Source organism: Macaca fascicularis, chromosome 6 (genome assembly GCF_037993035.2).
Source record: "Macaca fascicularis isolate 582-1 chromosome 6, T2T-MFA8v1.1".
Taxonomy (NCBI): Eukaryota; Metazoa; Chordata; class Mammalia; order Primates; family Cercopithecidae; genus Macaca; species Macaca fascicularis.
In genome coordinates, this window is record NC_088380.1 from 120,870,143 (window position 1) to 120,890,625 (window position 20,483).

Below are 20,483 nucleotides of genomic sequence, written 5' to 3' on the forward strand. Positions count from 1 at the left end.
TCAGTTCCTCATGGTCCTGGCCAGAAGATGCAAACTGGTGTTATTAGATGAGCTCTGAACAGCAGACATGCCCTACCCACACTTCCTTGTATTAAAAATGAAAAAAACTACAAATATTTAACAACTGGGAGAGTTTAACATAAAATATTGGATTTCATGATTCTCTTTAAAATGCAGGAGATGTGCTGGGTGGTGTGGCTCACATTTGCAATCCCAGCACTTTGGGAGGCTGAGGTGGGCGGATTGCTTTGGCTCTAGAGTTCGAGACCACCTTGGGCACCATGGAGACACCCCGTCTCTACAAAGAATACAAAAATTAGCCAGGCATGGAGGTGTATGCCTATAGTCCCAGCTACTTGGAAGGCTGAGGTGGGAGGATGGCTTGAGCCCAGGAGGTGGAGGTTGCTGTGAGCCAAGATCATGCTACTGCACTTCAGCCTCGGCAATAAAGCCAGACCTTGTCTCAAACAAACAAACAAATAAATAAAATGCATGATATATGGCAATACTGGGCCCATAGACCTCCATGACAACAGAAGGATGGTGCTGAATTGGGCCAGTTTCCTTTAGGAAGAGTGAAAACAACAGGCAAGTTAATTTCTCACTCATCCTGCCACATATAGCAGAACTTTAGCTTGGAAAAATGAAAAACTTGCCTATAGATATATGACTTAAGTCGGGATTTGAATTCGGAACTTTCTGTCTCTAAAGTCCAAAGGCTTTCTATTGCACAATGAAAGACTATTTAAAAATAAAGTAGAAGCCAATTTTTTTTTTTACCAAAAAGGTTTAAAATGTTAATTAAGTCTATCAATTTTGTTGATTCCATCTCCCAACATTTTTCACCTATGAAAAGAGAACTCCAAATGATGACTTGCATAAATATGAAGCAGATTGTCATTGTTTAATTGTGTTCTATTTAAGTTGCCCCAATCTTCCCCTTGACAACCAAATTACAATGTACTGTACAAATATTTTCATAATTCGTAGCCCACTGACTATGTGCCAAATGTCTGTGATCTAAAAATTGTTATAAAATATGTGTGTATATATTATAGATTATATATATACATTCACACACACATAGACGTGCACATTTCCCTTGCCTAATTTTCTGTTTTAAGTAGCTGTCTTCCATTAAAATTATCAATAACCAGAATATAATCTAGATTTCTAGAAGTAAAAATGGTATATATTTAAGGTATAGAACATGATATTTTGACATATGTATACATTATGAAATAGTTACAGCAGTAAAGCGAATTAACGTATCCATCACCTCAAACCACTATGATGTGTGTGTGTGCGTGTGTGATAGGAACACTTAATATCCACTCTCTTAGCAAACTTCAAGTACACTATACAATATTAATATCAGTAGTCACTGTGCTGTAGTCTCCAGAAGTTATTCATCCTGCATAACTGAACCTTTGCACCGTTTGACCAATATCTCCCCATTTTCCCTTGCTTCAGCCCCTAGCAACTGCCATTCTACTTTCTGTTTATGAGTTTGACATTTTTGATTCCACATATAAATAAGGTCATGCATTGTTTGTTTTTCTGTGTCTGGATTATTTCACTTGGCATAATGTTCCCCAGAGTCATTCTTGTCAAAAAGGGCAATATTTCCTTCTTTTTAAAGGATGAATATGATATTTCATCATCTATATGTATATACCACATTTTCTTTATCTGGTCATCCATTGGCAGACACTTAGGTTGTTTCTGTATTGTGGCTGTTATGAGTAATGCCTTCATAAAGCTGGAAAAATATTTACTATTAAAAAGACTGACTCTACGTGTTAGTATAATCAAATACAGCTTACTGTAAATCTCCAGCATTTGAAGTGCTATCCATAGGAATGTAAAAGTTGTTCAGTGTGCTGTCAAGAAGGGAAATTGGTACATAGACACTAAATTCATGGAAGATGAATCTCATGCAAGCCATATGGTGTGTACGTATTAGAGGTAGGGTTGATGATTATTTGTGGAATGTAGAGGAAAGATTCCCTCCAGAAAGATTTCATAGACTTTGTCACTAACATTTGTGACCTGAAAGTAGGCTTCCCACAGTAAGCCTTAACAAAATCAATTACAATAAATTCTTAGACATCTAGAATTGTTCATAGAAAACCAACATTCTAACATAAAGGTTATGGCCCAATAATTTTTTTAAAATAATTTTGAAGGTAAATTCTTCTTGAATATCATATTATAAGTATGTTCTTTCTTAATAGACTATGGTATACATAATTTAGTTTTCTTGATCACTTAGGATCACCATTGAAACATATATTAGCCTCATCTTGAATTCAAGGATGGCACTGGGGCTTATTCAAGTATAAATGACCACTTGCCCCGATGTGTTTTTTTCCCCCAAACTTTTAAGTTTAGGGGTACATGTGCAGGATGTGTAGGTTTGTTACATAGGTAAATGCATGCCATTGTGGTTTGTGGTACAGATCATCCCATCACCCAGGTCTTAAGCCCCAGCATCCATTAGCTATTCTTCCTGATCCTCTCCCAATGTGGGTTTTTTTTTTTTTTTTTTTTTTTTGAGCTCTTATGCTGTGTTAAGTTCTGTTTATAAATACACCGTTAGTTTCTCAAGGAATCAATTGTCACATCTTCATTTCTTGCTACCTTTAATTTATCAAATTCAATAAGCCTTTCTGCTTAGTCTTAAAGTTTTGATATGTAGTGGGTCAGGAAATCAGTCAGGATTACTGGAAGTCTGAAGGCTTGCTTATGAATAGCCAACACAGGCTTCTTGACATTGATTTTGTCTCCAAAGGGCTGTGGTTTGTTCTGTCTTTGGCTAAATTTATGGAATGATGGGATGCTTGGTGAGAGAGTGCTATATAACTGAGTTCTTGTCTATATCTGATTATTTAGATATACTATTTTCCAAGTTCTAATAAATATGAAAGCATAAATGAACATAGGTAGAAATGAATGAAAGGTAGCTTGTGGCCTGAATACATCTTTCAACTGTGACTTAATTAAAATAAGAGGTAGGATTTAGAGGGAATTTTAGGTGCATGTAAGACCCTCAAGTTTTCCATAAAAAATAATGCATATAGAGTTTTACGGTCTACTTTACTGGGGGTTGGATACAGAAAGGAGAGAGGGGCAAAAGAATGAAGTCAGAGTGGCAGAAAGAATGCTCATCTCTCCAAGTGGGCTTTGGACAAAGACTCAAATACCATGGCTACTAGGGGACAAAGATGCATGGTGTGGGGGAACAGCAGGGTGTGGCGAGGGAATGAGTGGTACAATCCTAAAGACAGCAGTGAATCCCTGTGGTGGGTAGAGTATTTATAACCATCTGCTTTTTGTATAAAGTGCTTTGAGAAGCTGTCTGATCCCTCTGATGTCTGATGGGCAGGGATGCCTGATAGTCTGAGTTTCTTCTATTTATGTGATCCTAGGGGAGTTTCTCTTCCTCACCTATACCTGGACATCTGAGAACAGAGCACCTTTCTCTTCACCCTTTGGTAAAGGATTCTAGTTTATATTTAGTTCTTTAAACATCCACTGGAACTGAAACTAACATTATCTTCCAGTTCTCTCTCTGTTAACCCAGAGATCTCGAGTTTAGCCTGCAGAAGTGCTGAACCACCCAGAGTTGTTAGCCAAAGTGTGAGGTTGAGGGCATGGTCTTCAAGACTGCCAGGTTGGCCCAAACTTCTGACAGCAACTGCAAGGAGTTTGGGTCTAACTACAAAGTAGGGAGCCCAGTCACCAAGACTTCCCTCACTTCTGACATCAACTGCAAGTATGAGGGGTTCCCAAAACCATCCTCAGGTTCAATAATTTGCTAGAAGGACTGACGGAACTCCCTGTAGACTGTATACTCACAGAAAAGAATGCAGATGGAAAGGAAGAGTGGAGGGCAAGGTCTGGGAGGGCAGCAAGTGTCTTCTGTGTCCTCTGGATGTGTTACCTTTTACAGCATCCATGTGTGACCATATGCATGGAGTATCAACAACCTGGGAAGCTCTTCCAAGCTTCAGTGTCCAGAGTTATTAGGGCATCATTACATAGACATGATTGATGGATTTATTTTCCATGTGGCTGAACTCAGTCTCAGCTGCCCCCTTCCCAGGAGTCAGCTGATATGTGACCCAAGGGACTGACCGTGAGTCATCTCTTTAGCCCAGACAATAAGGTATGGTCTGAGGAGTCCATCATGAATAACAAAAACACTCCTATCACTTGGGAGAGTCTACGGGTTTAGAGGTTACCTCCCTGGAGCCAAGGACAAAGGTCAGACCTTTCTTGGCCAAGGCTAAATTCTTTACTACACATGAAAAAACCCAGATTGTAAATTGCCACAGAAAAATTACAGCCCATTTAATTTTGATTAATTGAAAAGGAAAGTCAGGGTAATCTATTAGATTAGGTGCTGCTTATTTAGGCAGAACTTAATCAAGAGACAATACATATACACTTACATTTTGACCTAGAAATATCCCTGCTAGGATTTTACCCTGAAGATACACTTTCATCAATTTGAAAACACATATGCACAAAGTTACTCATTTCAGCATTTTTTGTTCTGCAAAACATTGGAAACAACTTGAATGTCCCAAAATAAGAGAGTGTTTGAATAAACAATGCTACATCCACACAGTGATGTACTGTGTAACTGTAAGAGTGAGAAAGATCTCTATGGATTCATATAGATACATTTCCAAAACATCTTGTTAAGTGAAAAAAATAAAGGGTAAAAGAATACACTACTCTTTGTGGAAAAAAATATACATGTGTCAACTTCCTGGTACAAAAGAAATACAAGCAGGATGAAACAGAAACTAATAAAATTGGTTTTCTACAAGGCATGGATGGGAAAAGGGCAAAAAGAATAACAGAATGGCAATGGAGTAGGGACCTTCCTGAATTCAGATTTCTCTGAGTATACCTGTTTGCATAACTCTGACACTTAGAATCATTGCACTATTTCACAAACCCCAAAAGACAAATGAATGCTAATTAAAATCAACCAGGATGTAGGTGAAATAAAAATAGAATACAAATAGCAGTGAATGAAGCTAGCCGTATTACAGATAAGAACAACACTGAAGGAGTTGGGGGGCAGAAAGAACCTACCTACCTAACTTTGAAAAACATTAATTATGACGTGTGTTAGTCTGTTCTTGCATTGTTATAAAGAAATAACTGAGACTGCATAATTTCTAAAGAAAAGAGGTTTAATGGGCTTACAGTTCTGCAGGCTATACAAGCATGGAGGTAGCATCTGCTTGGCTTCTGGCAAGGCCTCAGGGAGCTTTTATTTTTTATTTTTCTTGAGATGGAGTTTCGCTTTGTCACCCAGGTTGGACTGCAGTGGTGCAATCTCAGCTCACTGCAACCTCCACCTCCCGCGTTCAAGCGTCTCTCCTGCCTCAGCATCCTGAGTAGCAGCTGAGACTACAGGCATGTGCCACCGCACCTGGCTAATTTTTGTATTTTTTTTAGTAGAGACAGGGTTTCACCATGTTGGCCAGGCTTGTCTCCAATTCCTGACCTCAAGTGATACCCTACTACAGCCTCCCAAAGTGTTGGGATTACAGGAATGAGCCACCGTGCTCAGCCCTCAGGGAGCTTTTAATCATTGCAGAAGGCAAAGACAGAGCAGGCACATCACATGGCCAAAGCAGGAGTTGGGGGCAGGGCGCATAAACTTAAATAAACACAGATCTCTTTAACACTCACTCACTATTGTGAGGACAGAACCAAGCCATGCAATGACAACACCAAGCCATGAGAAATTTGCCCTCATGATGCAAACACCTCCCACCAGGCCCCACCTCCAACACTGGGGATTACATCTCAGTATAAGATTTGGCAGGGACATAGATCCAAACTCTGTCAACATGTACTATAAGGTTAAGGACAAACAGAACTGGACAGAAACATCATTTGCTAGTGAGTAAATTTGTTTTCTGTCTGGGAATGTACTAACTATTCCGTAACTAAGATTGAGCAAATAAATAAATATATTGTGAGAAATGAGGGCCAGATTTTTCGTTGTTAAAGAGTAACAAGGAAAAGAAAAAAGCAAAACTGAACTCTGTGGTATTACATTAGAATTGGGTGTATGAATATGAATTTACTTCTAAATATATATACACATAGATAGGCATAGATATTAAATATAGCTGTGTGTGTATGGGTTCATATACATGAATATATTTGTACCTCTGATAGCTGAAAGGGCCTATAAAAATGACATGGCAGTAACAATGAGTATACCTTTGTACGCATATCTTGGTTTTTAAATTCATTCTCCAAAAAAAAAAAAAAGAAAGAAACTAGGCATACCTGGAAAAATAGTTGACTCCAGGACTGGGACAGAAAAAATACTAAGTTAAGCCTCGAACATTTTGTGATGCCAGAGGACGATGAACTGCTCAAAAAATAATGGGGCCATGCCAAAAGGACACAGGGGCCAACCTGAAGGAGCTCTTAATGACCAAGGCTGGAATCATTTGAGAAAAAAATAAATAATGATAATGGATTATCACTCATAGAATAAAACACCCATTACCTTTACACTGTTATAATAATATTTCATTGAATAAATAAGTACATTAGGAAGTAGGGACATGTCTTTCTTTAAATATAATTTAGCTAATCAACATAGAAGATACTATTAAAGGAGGACATCACCATTAGGTAAACACCACAGTTATAATTGTTACAGAAAATAATCATTGATTGGTGCTAAAATTACTGGGTGAAATTATGATGAGTACTGGTATGTTTGCATAATCTCAAAGAATCTAATAAGATATTTATTAACTGTGGAGGGAGAAACAATAACTTTACAGTGGAGAAATCTGGAAGACACCATCATCACCAAGTGATCAAAGTTAACATCACCAGTATTAGGAAAACCCTAGAATGGTACTCATCAATTGCATCAGATTCCACCACTTATGGGGAAAGCCCACGTGCTAGGCTGCCTGCTTTATGTGTTCTCCAAAGTCCAGATCCTGGGATAATCAAAATACTGAAATCTAGACAAGGAAATATGAGTTCTTCATCATGGAACTATGTTTAATAACCTAGACAAAACTTTCATTCATCTTATTTCAATGGTTTGGTATACTTCACATAATTTATCTTTGGGAACAAAGTATTTTGTTTTCTATGTCTTTTTCCATTGTCTATGTGACCACTAAAAACAGTGTGTTTTTAATTCTTAATAAAATATGTAATATATTTAAATAAAAACATTACCTTTACCTTGGCTAAAAACACAAACCAAAAGAAAAACCCCATGAGTAAATTAGTTCTTCATAATAATGGGAAATAGTCAGGGATTATATGTACTGCTTCAAAGCTAACCTCACCTCTAAGTGACCCTAGATAACCATCTATGAGACAGTGTTGAACTATTGGCTCAGCTTTCCCAAGAGAGTGGGAAGCCTCCCACTCCCTTAGCTTCTCTTTTGAAGTGAGCACTCAAGTAAGTCTGATCCTAGTATTACAACCACCTGTTAATATCAAGTGAGACCCTTGCTAACTACACAGTGCCTGCCCATGTATGTCTTCTTGACCACTGAGTCCTTTCAGATGTGTGCTTCAAACAAGCCAAACCGCATGCAGCAGACTGGGTATTGAGTGCACTTTTGCTGCTGACTCTCAAAACTGAGACCATATATTTTCTAAATTACCACCGACAACCTCTACAAAAGGCTCGGTCTCATGATGCTGTATGTATATGTCTGAGATACCAAAGGGTGTTAGGAGAGCTAAGAGGTTACAAAGAAAATTAATGAATGGCCACAAGTAGCCAGTACCAGTCATCTTCAGAGAATGCTTTAGTCCCACTTTTTTCTCACTGTTAGGATCATTTCATGACAGTGATTTTTAACTGTAGAATTCAGTACAAACTATACTTGATCCTCTACTTACATATCATTAAGAGAAATCTAAATTCCACTATTAAAATGCCACAGCTTATTCATATACTAAAATTCTTATTAGGACATTCATTGAACCATGATACTATTTGGATTTACAAACTCTCTGGATAGAGACTGACAAGAAAAAATCTTGAATCCTCAATTATCTTAAAATACATAGATGATAGTCACTTACGCCACCTCGAAAAACTTTTTCTTGTTCTTCCTAATCTTATAGATCAAAGGTTGCCTAACCAATATTCATTTTAAATTGATACTTTCATTTTAGCATTCAGTTTTATTTGGGCATTGCTTGCATCAGTTTTTAACAATTTTCTTAAGATATAATTTATATACACCATACAATCTACCTATTTAAAGTGTATAAATCAGTAGTTTTTAGTATGTTCCCAGAGTTACATAACCATTATCACACTCCAATTTTAAAATATTTTTGATCACACCAGGAAGAAACACTGTACCTATTATTACTTACTCCAATTTGCTGCTTTCCTTCCCCCCCAGCCCAAGACAACCAATTTTGTAGCTGCTTTCCTTCCCCCGCAGCCCAAGACGACCAATTTTGTAACTTTTGTCTTTAGCTTTGCCTGTTCTGGACATGTCCTATATATGGAATCATGTAACGTGTGTTTTGTGACTGGCTTTCCTTTATGTGTTTTCAAGGTTCATCCATGTTGTATCATGTGTCAAGACTTCATTGGTTTTACTGATGAATAATATTCCATTTTAAGGGTACACAGGTTGAGTATCCCTAATCTGAAAATACAACATTTGGAATGCGCCACAATTTGAGACTTTTTGAGCACCAACATGACACCATAAGGAAAATTCCACACCTGATACCTTTGCTTTCTGATGGTTCAGTGTACACAAACTTTGTTCCATGCACAAAATTACTTATTGTATAAAATTACCTTCAGGCTGTGTATATAAGGTGTATATGAAACAAAAATGAATTATGTGTTTACACTTGGGTCTCATCCCCAAGATCTCTCATTGTGTATATGAAAATATTCCAAAATTCAAGAAAATAAAAAATCAGAAACATTTCTGATCCCAAGCATTCTGGATAAAGGATACTCAACCTATACCACATTTTATTTACATACTTATCAGTTGATGGATTTTGAACTGTTTCTACTTTTTGATTATTACGGATTATGCTGCAGGGAACATTCATGTAAAAGTTTTTGTATGGATGTACATTTTCCTTTCTCTTGAGTACTGATCTAGAAGTAAAATGCTGAGTAAAATGATATGTTTACATTTAATATTTTGAGGAGTTGCTAAACCGTTTTCCAAAGCACCTGTCCTATTTTATATTCCCACTAGCAGTGTATGAACGTTCAAATTTCATCACATCCTTGACAACACTTGTTATTGTCTATCTTTTTAAATGTAGGCATCCTAGTGGGTGTGAAGTATCTAATTGTGGTTTCAATTTGCATTTCTTTAGTGGCCAATGATGTTGTGCCTATGCTTTTCATGTGCCCATTGACCATTTTTATGTCTTCTTTGGAGAAATGTCTACTCAGAGATTTTGCCTTTGGCTTATTTATTCTTTAAGAATAATTTTAAAATTATTTTTATTTGTGTTTGACACAGAATTGTACATATTTATAGGGTACAGTGTGATGTTTCGATGCATGTGTACACTATATTATGATCACATCAGGATAATTACCATATCCCTCACTTTAACATTTATTGTTTCTTTGTGGTGGTAACACTCAAAATATTTTAGTTATCTTGAAATACATATTACATATTTATTAGTTTTATAATTGAGTTATAAGAGTTCTTTATATACTATGGATACCAGTCCTTTTTCACATCTGTGATTTGCAAATACGTTCTCCCATTCTGTAGGTGGTCTTTTCACTTTCCTGATGGTATCCTTTGAAGCACAAGTTTTTATTTTGATTAAGCCCAATTTGTCTATGTTTTTCTATTGTAGCTTATGCTTTTAGTGTTATATCTAAAATACCATTGCTGAGGTCACAGGTTCACAGTGATTCACTCGAATGCTTTAAGAGTTTTACAGATTGTTCCTTACGTTTAAGCCTTTGATCTATTTTGAGTTAATTTTTTTGCATGGTGTAAGGAAAGTGTCCAGGTTCATGTATTGGCATGTGAATATTCAGTTTTCCTGGCACTTTTTGTGGAAAAGATTGTTCTATCCCCCAGTGAATTATCTAGGCACCCTTATTAAAGGTCAATCAATCATAAATGTAAAGGTTTATTTCTGAACTCTCAATTCTGTTTCATTGGTCCTACATATCTATATTATGCCATTACCACACTATCTTGATTACTATCCCTTTGTAGTAGCTTTCTACTCAACAAGTGTGCATCCTCCAACTTTGTTCTATTTAAAGATTACTTTGTCTATTCTTGGCTACTTGCATTTCTATGTGAATATTAGGGTCAGTTTGCCAATTTCTCCCAAACCCTATTGGCTAGGATTTTGATAGGGATTTGATTGTATCTGTGGGCCAATTTAGAGACTACTGCCATTTTAACAATGTTAAGTATTTTGCCTTGGGAACGTAGATTGTATCTTCATTAATTGGTGCATTCTTTATTTAATTTTTTTCTTTTTTAGTTTCAGAGTATCAGTTTTGTACTTTTATTGTTACGTTTCTAATTACTGTATTCTTTTTGATACCTTTACAAATGCAGTCATTTTTACATTTCATTTTTAGATTGTTCATTACTGGTGTATAGAAATACAGTTGGTTTGTATTGATGTTGACCTTATATCTAGAAACCTGCTGACCCTGTTTATTAGTTCTAAGAGCATTTTAGTGAATTCCTTTTGATTTTCTAGATCCACAGTCATGTCTTGTATAAAGAGATAGTTCAATTATTGCTTATCTATCTGAATACCTTTTGTTTCTTTTTCTTACCTAACTGTACGGACTAGAATTTCTAATACAATGTTTAACAAAAGTGGGAAGAACAGATATTGTTCTCTCATTTCAATCTTAAGGGAAAAGCCATTTAGTCTCTCACCAGTAAGTATGATAGTAGTAGTAGATTTCTTCATGGATGTCTTCTATCAGGCTAGGGAAGTCCTATTCAACCTCTTCCTGGTATTCCTACTTTGTTGAGTGTGCTTATCATGAAAGAGTTTTGGATTTTGTCAAATATTTTTTCTGTGTCCATTGAGATGATTATATGGTTATTTTGCTTTATTGTATTGATAGTTTGTATTACACTAATTGATTTTATGACACTAAACTATGTGTTGTTATGATAATTCCAACTTGGTCATGGTATATAATAACTTTTTATGTTGCTATATATGGATTGGTTGTATTTTGTTGAAAATTTTTGCATCTATATACATAAATGTAGTTTTCTTGTGATGTCTTTCTTTTCTTTTTTTTTTTTTTTTTGAGACGGAGTCTCGCTCTGTCACCCAGGCTGGAGTGCAGTGGCGGGATCTCAGCTCTGCCTCCCGGGTTCACGCCATTCTCCCGCCTCAGCCTCCTGTAGCTGGGACTACAGGCGCCCACCACCTCGCCCAGCTAGTTTTTTGTATTTTTTTAGTAGAGATGGGGTTTCACCTTGTTAGCCAGGATGGTCTCGATCTCCTGACCTCGTGATCCACCCGTCTCGGCCTCCCAAAGTGCTGGAATTACAGGCTTGAGCCACCGCGCCCGGCCTGTAATGTCTTTCATTTTGATATTAGGTTAATACTAGCCTTTTAAAATGGGTTGGGAAGTGTTTTTCCTCCTCTATATTTTGGGAAATGTTTGTTAAAAATTACTATTAATTATGTGTTAAGTATACTATAGATTCACCAGTGAAGCCAACAGGGCCTGGCCATTTCTTCATAGAAAGTTAAAAAATTTCTAATACAATTACTTTACTTTGTACAGGCCTCTTCAAATTTTCTACTTAATCATGGGTCAGTTTTGGTATTTTCTAGGAATTTTCTCATTTTATTTAAGTCATCAATTTGTTGGCATATACTGGTTTACCTCATTCTCTTATAATCCTTTTCATTTCTGTAAGGTCAGTAGTGATGCCCTCTATTTATTTCCAGATTTTAGTAATATGCTCTTCTCTCTCTTTCTTTCTTTCTTTCTTTTTTTTTTTTTCCTGGTCAGTCTACTAAAGGTTCATCAATTTTATTGATCTTTTCAAAAACTAATTTTTATTTTCAATGATATGTTCTGTTTTTTATTGTCATTGTTAACTTCTAGTCTTTATGATTCTTTCTGCCTTGTTCTCTTCTTTTTTCAGTTTCTTAAAGTAATACGTTAGCTTATTGATTTGAAATATTTTATCTTTTTCCAATTTACATATTTCTGGCTAAGAATTTCCCTTTATGCATGGCTTTAGGTGCATCTTGTAGGTTTTTGCATGTTGTGATTTTGTTTTCATTTATCTTTAAATATTTTCTAATTCCCATTGTGATTTTTTCTTTGATTCTTATTTAGGAGTGTGCTGTTTAATATTTACATATTTCTGAATTTCCCAAGATTTTGAAAAATTTGTATAAATATATGAGGTACAAGTGCAATTTTGTTACATGCATAGATTGCATAATGGTCAAGTCAGTCTATTTTGGAGACTGTTCCTTGTGTATGTGAGAAAAATGTGTGTTCTGCTGTTGCTGAGGAGAGTGTTCTGTAAATGTCTGTGAGGTACAGTTGGTTTATACTGCTGTTAACATTTTCTGTATTCTTGTTAATCTTCTGCACAGCTGTTCTAACCATTATTAAAAGTAGAGTATTAAAGTCTCTAACTATTATTATTGAATTGACTAATTGTGCTTTCAATTCTGTCAGTTTGCTTAATGTATCTTGAGATTCTGTTTTTATGCACATATGTATTTAAAACTGTTGTATTTTACTGATGGACTGGCATTTTGTCCTTATAAAATTGTCTTCTTTGTCTCCAGTTACATTTTTTTTTTTTCTTAAAGTCCATTTTGGCTGATGCTAATGTAGCCATTCCAGTACTTGTATGGTTGTTGTTTGCATGGTATAACAGACAGTAGATATGTATTTATAGAACTTATTATACTAACCTATTTACCTTTTCTGGTCCTCTTCATTTCTTCCTGTGAATTCAAATTACCATCTGGTGTCATTTCTGTACTTCAATATGTCTTTCTCCTACCTCAATCCTTTGTGCTGTTATTGTCAAATATGTTAAATTTCTATATTATAGACCAAACAGTATAATTATACATTCATTATTTTAAGGTATTTCATTTAATCAGTTAGGAGAAATTCAAAAATGTGAAATTATATTGTTTTTTGTAGTTACCCACATAATTACCACTGGCATTCTTTTTCTGTGTGTGTATAGATTCAAATTACTATCCGATGTTATCTGCTTTCAGCCTGAAAGTTTTCTTTAGCATTTCTGGAAAGGCAAGTCTGTTAGCATTACATTCTCTCAGTTTTTATTTCTCTGGGAAAATACGTATGTTGTCTTCATGTTTGTTAATGTTATTAAATATTTTCTTAATTGACAGATTTTTTTTTTCTTTCAATGCTTTGAGTATACCATCCCACTGGCTTCTGGTCACTATCGTTTAATGAAGAAAAGTCAGTGGTGGATCTTATTGGGGTTCTCTTGTACTTGGCATGTTATTTTTCTTTACCTATTCCAAAATTTTCCCTTTTTGACTATGATGTTTCTGGGTATGGATTGCTTTATGCTTATCCTAAAGTTTGTTGAATTTCTTGGAGGTGTAGATGAATGTTTTTTTATCAAATTTGGAAAGTTTTCAGCTATTTTTTCTTTGAATATTTTTTCTGTCTTTTTTCTCTTTTTTCTTTTGGTCTTCCATTTCATGTCTCTTGGTGCATTTAGAGGTGTCTCACATTTCTCTGAGGTGCTGGGGGTTTTCTTATTATTATGCTTTCTTTTCTTGTTCTTCAGATTGCATAATCTTCATCAGTGTATTTTTCAGTTCATTGATTCTTTTTCTGATGGCTCAAATCTATCATGGAATTTTTCATATGGTTATTCTACTTTTCAACTCCAAAATTTCAATTAGATTCTTTTCAATAATTTCAGTTTATTTATCAATATTCTCTGTTTGATGAGTCATTCCCATCATACCTCCCTTTAACCATTCTTTATAGTTCAAAGTTGGGTATGGAGGCTGGTTCAATTAGATATACTAGAAAATTGTTTGAAAAGTTGGGGCAGAGGATGACCTTCTACCCTCTGAATGATTTGGGTATGGATATGAGGCCTAAAACTGCTACAGCTCTTTTTGCTACCATGAGGTAAGTTAACCTGAGGATTAAGCCAATATATATGAAGGAGGAGAATAATAAAATATCTAAGGAAACTGAAACACTGGTTGAAACACTGATGATGTCTTAACCTCTGAATCAAATAGCATTGAAGTTTTACCTAATAATACTTTCAGTTATATGAGCTAGGAAATATTTCTTGTTAAGATAATTTAACTTGTGAAAGTATCCAGTAGTTTCAACTAATTAAACAGGTTTTAGGAAGGACTCATCCTAAGTAGTGAGAGAAACACATTGTATTAAATAGTAAGTTTTGTCATTAAATTTGTCTAGCATATATCTGTTGTGCTTTTCCCCTGATATTTTACTTAATGTATATTGTTTTGTATGACCTAATTATTGTACATTAATAATTAAAACAGTAGAACAAAAGTGTTAATGGATTTACAGCCATAAGACAAAAGAGCAGTAATCTGGAATTAAACTCATTTTTAAGACAACCCTGGCTTAGAAGATAAATATGAATATGCAAACCTTGATAATTTATTTATCAAGTTATCTAGAGTGTTTGGTTGCTGGTGACATTGTTATGTTTAATTTAACTTAGCAAATTGTGGTTCTTTCCCTTTGTATGAGTAGGCACCAACTCCTGGCACTAAAACAATTATTAGGGGACTGGGATTTACAAATATTCCCAGAAAGAGAGAGAATAATATAAAGTTAGATGAAGAGTAGTAGATTTTTTGAGCCTGTTTGGCAAGAGGTAGATACGAATAAGGCAAATATAGGAAGAGGGAGTTCATGAGTAACACATGGAAAGAGAATTTACAGGGCTGTGATCAGGAAACGAAAAAAATGAGTCAATGTATCTTGTGCCCTAACCCTGTATGGAAGAAGAAAATAATTATGAAAATATACACTGGATTTCAAAGAGAAAATAAACCTTCAGTTTTTAGCCTCCCTATGTTTTAGCACTGAGCAACCAGAGAACTTTTGAGATTACCAAGTGTAAACTTTGACCTCAATATTTAGGGCTAGTTTTAATATCTTTGGTTCCACTTTTGCTAACTCTTTAAGCCAGCTGTGGGGCACACTGATTTTTCTCTCCTTGTGGCGTGCAGCCTGGCTTCCTTTCTCTGGTTCTCTCACTCTTTGGCATAAAAGGAGAAGCAATGAGAGGACCAGTCTGCCAGAGTAGGAGCCAAGGAACCAAGCTGGATGCCTGCAAGACTGCAGACAAGTTCCTCTGAGCTGCAGGGTGAAGAATTTGAGCCTGCTCCTTATCCCTTATTATTTGAAACAACTAAATGGCATTTGACAGTGTCAATATTACCAAAAATTAAGAAACTACAGGCTGACAGCAAAGTAGATAGAAGAGTGTGTCTGAATACATCAGTATCTCTGTTTTTTTTTTTGCTTTTTGTTTTTTGTTTTTTTTTTTAACACATTTTAATTAGGTACCTTGGACCTGCAGGCATACAGCACTGCTATTTTATCTACATTTGGATTATATCTTCACAAATTATTCTGTTGATTAAGTGAAGTCAACAAGAGGACAATAGTTAAGAATCACAGAAACCAAAAAGCCAGTGAGGAGATGTCTGTGAGGCCCTTCACAGGTAGTTTCTAGTAATGAGAGGTTACTATATTCTTTGGCTGTGAAGAAGAGCTAGCAGCGTGTAAAACAGACTCACAGAAAAATTCAGAAGATTGTATTTGAAGTCTGGCCTCTCTTTGCTACTCACTAGCTGTATCACCTTGGGTAGGGCAGGCACTGAATTTTAGGTATTATCTTTACTTGTAAAATGGAGATGATGATAAAACCTTTTCCTGCCTTCCATGTGGTTTGTTGTGAGATGCAAATAAAATAAACACCTGAGAAACTACTTTATAAAGTAGAATGTGCAGTCTGCTAAGTTTTATGACTTTCTAGATGTGAGCGATGTGTTTCTAGCTGCCAAAGGATATTTGTTCATGAAATCCACAGATTATTTTAATAAGACTTAGCATACACAGTGATTTCTACCTGTTCACCCATTTAATTAACACAAGTTAAGTTCTAGCAAACTCAGTGTGAGTTTTACCTTTGTCTTTTTTTGCTGGCATTGCAGAGACTTTTATAGATATGCTAACTATCTAAGAAACTGTAGGAGACAAGGGTGAGAATAGGAAAAATTGAAAATTTAGGAAGTGAATGGATAGGCCCTAAGACAATAATTAGCCCCTAAAAAATAGAGGTATTGCTAAAAATTTATAAGACCCTCACCAATACGCTCATTCATATCTTGATACTTTATAATCATAATGCGGAAATATGAAGAACCACATATAATAATTATGATGTTTATGTTTTCTTCAAATTAGTAGATTTCTTATGAAGTGGGGCAATGTGTGATTTAAAAATAATAGTGTTTTTAGGGCCTTTTAATTGTTATGTTTCCAGAAACATGGAATTGTTATTGTGCTAAGGAAATAATTGATACTATCCTGATTCCCCACTTGCATTTATTGCTAAGGACAGTAAGTTCAGAGTGGCAGTGTCTCGTCACAACCTCTCTGTTTGGCACCACCAAATATTGTAGTTGACTTACCCAGGCAAAGAAAAAAATAATTATCAGAAAAACATTTACTTTGTAGGTCAACATTTTCCTTCAGACCACACAATGTGGGAAACAGACGCCAGGGACCCCTGGTCTGATTGCCTTTGGAAATATACCAAAAACACCCAAAGTCAAGAGAACCCTGCTTTTTAAGGTACAACGAAAAGACATAGCATAGACAGTCCTATAAAGAAGAGAATTATAAACAATGGCCTAATATAAATTTGAGTAAAATAAGGGATTGGAGTGCAAACAACATGAAGTTTTTTCCCAAGCTCCTGTGGTCTGAAAAAAGACATTCTTCTAAGAAAATGTGTGTGTTTGTGGATGGGTGTTTGTGTGTGTGTTCACAAGCTTGAAATTCAACAAATATGGGAAAGCAATTGTTGTAGGCCATAAGAAAAAAATAGGCAATTTTTATTAAAAGGTGATGCTGGAAATAGATTTAATTGATTAGATTTGAAATACATTTTGTGGATAAGTATGACCTCTGGTGTTAATCTAGGGAAATTCTCTCACTTATATGCCTTAATGGAGCAAAAAGAAGCAAATTTAATTTTCTGAAAGCTTATCACTGGAAGTCATGGCCCTTGATCTGCGTCTTTTTGTACCCCCAATATTTCTTCATTTCCTTCCTCTCTTCTCTCTATAGTCACAAGTATAAATAAGTATCTCCTATGTGCAAAGGACTATCCATGTGGAAGAATATTGCCTTTGTTGCTTCATTTAACTTTACATGTTACATGTATCTCTACAATCCTGTATAGGAAAAAAAAAAGAAAAAATTATGTCATATACATTTTAAATGTCTACATATAAACATAAAATTTGTTGACTTTATTAAAAGAGGAATGATGAAAATAAGAACTTCTTAAATGTGCCTGTTATAACCTAATAGTGTAAAATGTCTTAAACAATGAAGTTATGATTCAGACTAAAAATGAAACACAAAATTATCTTGTGTTTTTTCATCATAGGAATACAGGTTTATCACACTCTCAATATACAGATATTTATTAGCAAGATGGCTTTTCGAGTGTGTGTAATCAGTTGATTTCTTAACAGAAAGCCGATAAATGTCTAACTGATTTGCTGTCTGTCCAATCACAGTGAGTTTTACATTATTAATTTATTTTATGAGCTTTTTCAAAAAAGTGGCTAGCCGGAAGTACTATTAGTCTGAGTTTTGGTGTTCCGACAGTCCCTCATGTTGTGGATCAAATTTCCACTTTCTTCTGAATTTTGTGCCTTCTGTCCTCCTGTGTACCCCCTTGGAGAGAAGGGAGAACTCCATGCAACATTGCCATAAATCTCAGTAGGCAATTTCTGAGATGATTATTTCTACATGATTTCTACATGATTAATGGCACTGCAACTAATCCCATGCTAGAGCATAGAGATATACATGGCAAAAGATATATTTTTGCCTATTATTTTGTTTTTGGAGCCTCTGTTGAAGCACTGAATTTGCTATTTGACAAAGTCAGTTTGACACAAGGGATGCAGCCATTATTTTTCTTATGACAGTTCCGAAACTGTAGAACTTTATATCCAATTTAATGCTGGCAACAACTATTGTGGTATTTCGGGGGTGGAGGCTATGTAATCTTTTTTCTAAATTTATGAATCACTAATAAAAATATTTATTAATTTATCATAATGTTCCTTTGAAGTATTTAGATTTCTAAGGATGAATCAAACATTTTCACTCAATTGCTACCCGTAGCAACTGGAAAGCTATATAATTTGTTGAAAAGGGTCCTAATACATGTTTGATGGATTTTCTGCATGAGTTGAATTTCTTTTTCAGACCAGAAGGTTAGTAACTTTTCATAGGGAAACTTCTATTTTAATTCAAATTACTTCTCAGAATTGTTTTTAATAGTTATGCTTTCCACACAATTCATGCAGTATCTACTCAGCTGCCCCGAAGACTCAGTTAGCTTCGTGATCCTAAACAAGTTTTACTGAATTGTCATTTTGAAGATACAGAACAAAAATAACAATAGATGATAAAAACAAAATGCTGTCTCTGATTGTTAGCCACTAAATTATATTCTTGACGAAGACCATTGAGAAATTCAAGTCCGGACAGTATTCATTATCTCAAGTCCAGGGCGATGGGACTAACAGCAGCTCTGCGCCCCCCACCCCTTTTTTTCTGCTGAATGTTTATTTGCACGTACAAAAAAATTAAAATTGTTTAACATGTGTCCAAATAATATCATAAAATGAATTATTCACTCCGTGACACTGAAAGCACACGCACGCACACTCTTAAAAGCAGATACCAGGTAAGCAACTTTAGGGCAGCTGCCGAGTAGAATATCAAGACATCGGATCCAGCTGAGAATTCCAATTACCTAATGACCTAATGAGGGTGATCCGCTTTCACTCTAATTTCTAGGTCTAATTCGTTGTAATAGTCTCTATCATAAAAATCAGGCTTTAAAATAATTTAAAATGGAAAGAAATATTCAACGGGCCAATTTCTTTCATCTTCTTTAGGGGGAGACGGGAATTTGAATTCACAAAGAAATGCCAATGTAAAGACTTAAGATGGAGCAGAAACAAAGAACCTTCAAAAGGATCACCATGGTGTTGCTGCATCTCCTAGAAGAACACAGCGCAGGGAGTTTGTGAGACACCAAGTGCAATTTGTGTTAGTTTATTAGGGAGTAAATAAAAAATGATACCGAACTCCAACAAACCTCCAGCACTGTCCGTGGGCAGCGATTATTCAGCCCAAGCTATCATTCTTAATAATTTCTCTGCCAGGCTGCGACTACCGGGGTGAATCAGCCCGTCCCAGGCCCCTCTCCCACCCGCCGCTGCAGTTAGGACTTGGCAAAGATGCTCGATGTTTGCGTTATTTGTGACCGGTCTTTGCTTTGTGTCTGCGCTGCAGGTAAGGAGGAGGAAGAGGAGCAGAAGAGGAGCTGGAGGCCGGCGGTGACTGAGCAGCCCCCACACCTTTGAGCGAGCCGCCTGCCTCTCCACCGCTTGGAAAGCCCTCGGACCTCCGGATTCGGGCTGCCGGAGAGCCTGAGCGCCAGAGCCCAGCAGCCGGCGGCCGGGGGCGCCAGCCCCTCATGTTCCGGAGAAGGCGCAAATGTGAGCTGGCGGTAGCGGGGAAAGCCCTCCGCCCCCGCCAGGGGGACCCGGGAAGCCCTGCCGGCTCTGCTGGCGGACTGCGGGGATCCCCTCCTCCGGCCCCGCCCCCACCCTCCCCCAGCCCGGGTGCCGAGGCTGTTAACCCTACCCGCGCCGCAGCGCACTCGGGCTAGAGCGCCGCGCACCCAATCCAGACTCCAGAGCCCGCCGGCGGGGAAAGATCCGGGCGCCTGGTCGGCTGTGATCCCGCAGCGGCCAAGGCAGGGCTCAGGCCCCGGGATTCTCCCCACACGCTACCGCACTGGCGTAGCCGGCCGCCAAACTTTTTCTCCCCAAAGCCAGTGCCCCCGCAGTTACTTGGCGGGCAGCCGGCAGCCCACTCTCGGCGGGATGATCTGGGAGAAGCGGGCGTGGGACGAGGGGGCTGCTGTTTTGCAGCCCTACGAGGCATGCAGGCGGAGAAGTGGTCGGGGTTCAACACCGTCCCTGCGCCTGCCCCCTGGCCAGGATGGCCCGACGTGCTGCAGTGGCTGGCGCAGGTGATCCGGGCAGCGCATCCGGCACTAGTCAGGGGGGCAGCGGCATGGGAGGGAGGGGCGCCT

The 20,483-nt window shown here is 37.0% G+C and overlaps 1 protein-coding gene across 2 annotated transcripts in view; it reads left to right on the plus strand.

Moving 5' to 3' along the window:
* The window catches only part of KCNN2 (potassium calcium-activated channel subfamily N member 2), a 432,599-nt gene that overhangs the window by 267,937 nt on the left and 144,179 nt on the right, over window positions 1-20,483 (plus strand). For both annotated transcript variants that reach the window (XR_012414582.1, XM_065546643.2), the window contains exon 3: window positions 19,676-19,881. Coding sequence is in view for 1 of the 2 variants with exons in the window: in XM_065546643.2 (XP_065402715.1) it covers window positions 19,860-19,881 (22 nt within the window). In the remaining variant the exon portion in view is untranslated. The remainder of the gene's footprint in view (window positions 1-19,675; window positions 19,882-20,483) is intronic.